We start from the raw sequence: 3194 nt of genomic DNA on the forward strand, positions 1-3194 counted from the left end.
CACACACACACACACACACACACACACACACACACACACACAGTCATTATGTGAGGTGATAGAGGTATTAACTAACTTTACTGCGATCATCATTTTGCAAAATATATGTACATCAAAACATCACAGGGGCACCTGGGTGGCTCAGTTGGTTAAGCGTCTGACTTCGGCTCAGGTCACGATCTCACGGTCTGTGAGTTCAAGCCCCGCATCAGGCTCTGTGCTGACAGCTCGGAGCCTGGAGCCTGCTTCGGATCCTGTGTCTCCCTCTCTCTCTGCCCCTCCCCCGTTCGTGCTCTGTCTCTCTCTGTCTCAAAAATAAACATTTAAAAATTTTATAAAAAAAAACCACTCACATTGTACATCCCAAACTTACATAATGTTACATGTCAATTATGTGGCAAAAAATCTGAGAGGAAGAGGAAGAGGGGGAGGAGAAGTAGCAGTTGCAGTATTGGTAGGAGAAGAAGGAGGTGGAGAAGGAGTACTACTAATCCTGCTGATACCTTGTCTTAGACTTCCAGCCTCCAGAACTATGAGAAAAATTTTTATTATTTAAGCCATCTAGACTGTGCTCCTTTCTTATGGCGGCCCTAGCAAACTCATGCACACGCCATATATAGCTACTTACTTGAAAGGCTGGTCAGTGTCCCACAATATAAGCATTCAGAATATTTTACTTGAAGGTAACCATAGAGACAGGGCAGGCATAAACAGCCACATCACAGTACCTTAACAATGATAGTGGCCTTTGAGATTCAATCATGGTTATCTGGGAGACTCTCTTGCAACAAATAGCCTGAGGGTGCTTGACCTCAACTAAAGAATTCCTATACTCTTGGGGTGCCTGGGTGGCTCAGTCAGTTGAGCGCCCAACTTCAGCTCAGGTTATGATCTCACAGCTCGTGGGTTCGAGCCCTGCGTAGGGCTCTGTGCTGATAGCTCAGAGCCCAGAGCCTCCTTTGGATTCTGGGTCTCCCTCTTTCTCTGCCCCTCCCCTGCTCATGCTTGCTCTCTTTCTCTCTCTCTCTCTCTCTCTTAAAAATAAATACTAAAAAAAAATTACTACACTCTAGTTCATCACCTGGTGTTAAGGGAAAAGTCAAGGCATTTTCTACAAATGTGGTTTCTTTCTTTTTCATCTGTTGACGTTACTCAGATGTCTCCTCAACTATTATATAAGACTAGTGGATATTTGACATCTGGTGCTGTTTTAAATAGGAACTCAATCTTTCCATTAAAAAACGCATAATACATGTAATTGATTAGTGTTTTTACATAAATTTTGAGCATGGCTGTTCCTAGCATGATTTTAACACTACAGCATTCAGTGGTCCACTCAAAAGTATCTAACTATGTACCATCTTCAAAAGGATTTATCTGGTAAAAAAGCAAACAGATTTGGGTCTAAATTAGTGTTCCTCAGTAATAAGACAGTTCAATATTGAGAAAAAAAAGCACAACTGAGTTATGAATCCCTTATCAGAATGTTTCTCTCCCTGGTGCACCTGGGGGGCTCAGTTGTTTAGTCTGACTCTTGATTTCTGCTCAGGTCACGATCTCATGGCTCATGAGTCTGAGCCCCACTTAGGGCTCCACACTAATAGCACGGAGCCTGCTTGGGATTCTCTCTCCCTCTCTCTCTGCCCCGCCTCCACGTGCATTCCCTTCTCTCTCTGTCTCTGAAAAAAAAAAAAAAAGTTTCTCTCCTTACTTTTACAGAGGATACATTTTCCTTTGGCACTTTATTTTCAGATAATCCATATACCTCAGCTAAAAGAGTCTTGTTTTTCACCAACAAAGCAGTAAGGTCAGGACAGGCTGGGTCAGCTGCTCTTTTCTTGTACATCATTGGGTTCTTGGTGGGAACCGTTTTAACAGGTGGATCAAAACAAGCCTACAAAGAGAAACTGCAAATTAATTAACTGAACATGTACCCTATTGACCAAAACCAACAATGTTTGAACTCACACAAATGCAATTAAGTAGCTTTAAACAGAATACAACTCTAAAATATTTATTTTGAGGTGCTGGGATAACAAATGCAATAGGTCTCAGGAAAATAGCAAGTAGCCCATATTATTTATCTAAATAAATATAATTTCTAAGAGTATAGGAATCAAGACAACACATATGAGATATCTGGGGAAACGTTAAATCAGGTCCAATAAAACCTTTATAGAGACGTGAACTATTAGAAAGCCATTGATGAAAGAATGACCAGTATGTATTTGTTTTATTTTTGGTTACAAATCAATTCCTATGCATTTTATTATTATACAAATTGATTTTTTAAAATCTGATTTCAGTAAATCAGTGTCAATTTTGTTTTTTCCACACCTATATGGAGGGTAAAACTTAGGGAGTATTTACCTGTATGACAGTATCTCCTCCTATTGTCAAAAGGGTGTGCAAAGTGTAATTGTAATTAGTACAATTTTTGTTAAGAACAAAGTTTATATGACTCAAATAAAACCAAGAAACATGTATTAACATAAATCTCTAAAAAAACATATAAATCTATCACATGGTGCTTAATGTGCTAAAGAACAAAATACATTTTTCTAAAGTTACCAGGTTTTAGAATTTTATGCTTACCAAGATACTAGGAAACAGAATCGCACAAGAGAATACAACATAACTATGTTTAACTATTTAAAGAAATAAAAAAGGAGCATTTGGCTGGCTCAGTCGGTAAAGCGTGCATCTCTTGATCTTGGGGTTGTGGGTTTGAGCCCCAGGTTGGGTATGGAGATTACTTCAAAACAAAACATTAATAAAAAAATAAGAGGGGCACCTGGGTGGCTCAGTCGGTTGGGCAGCCAACTTCGGCTCAGGTCATGATCTCGCGGCCCGTGAGTTCGAGCCCCGCGTCGGGCTCTGTGCTGACAGCTCAGAGCCTGGAGCCTGTTTCAGATTCTGTGTCTCCCTCTCTCTGACCCTCCCCCATTCATGCTCTGTCTCTCTCTGTCTCCAAAATAAATAAACGGTAAAAAAAACCTTTTTTTAAAAAAAATAAGAGGACTGCCTGGGTGGCTAAGTCACTTGAGCATCCAGCTCTTGATTTTGGCTCAGGTCATGGTCCCAGGGTTGTGGGATTGAGCCCCACATCAGGCACCACTCTGAGAAAAAGAAAGATAGAAGGAAAGGAAGAAAGAAAGAAAGAAAGAAAGAAAGAAAGAAAGAAAGAAAGAAAG

General features: G+C 40.3%; 1 protein-coding gene across 4 annotated transcripts in view; it reads right to left on the reverse strand.

Annotated features, from left to right (window-relative positions):
* LOC121031895 (coiled-coil domain-containing protein 170-like) overlaps positions 1-3194 on the reverse strand; it is a 51901-nt gene that overhangs the window by 32773 nt on the left and 15934 nt on the right. For 3 of the 4 annotated variants that reach the window (XM_040477376.1, XM_040477375.1, XM_040477378.1), the window contains exon 2: positions 1712-1894. In XM_040477376.1, coding sequence (XP_040333310.1) covers positions 1712-1894 — 183 coding nt within the window. The remainder of the gene's footprint in view (positions 1-1711; positions 1895-3194) is intronic. The other variant, XM_040477377.1, reaches the window with a different exon arrangement.

Source organism: Herpailurus yagouaroundi, unplaced genomic scaffold (assembly GCF_014898765.1).
Source record: "Herpailurus yagouaroundi ecotype Mexico unplaced genomic scaffold, PumYag 141, whole genome shotgun sequence".
Taxonomy (NCBI): domain Eukaryota; kingdom Metazoa; phylum Chordata; class Mammalia; order Carnivora; family Felidae; genus Herpailurus; species Herpailurus yagouaroundi.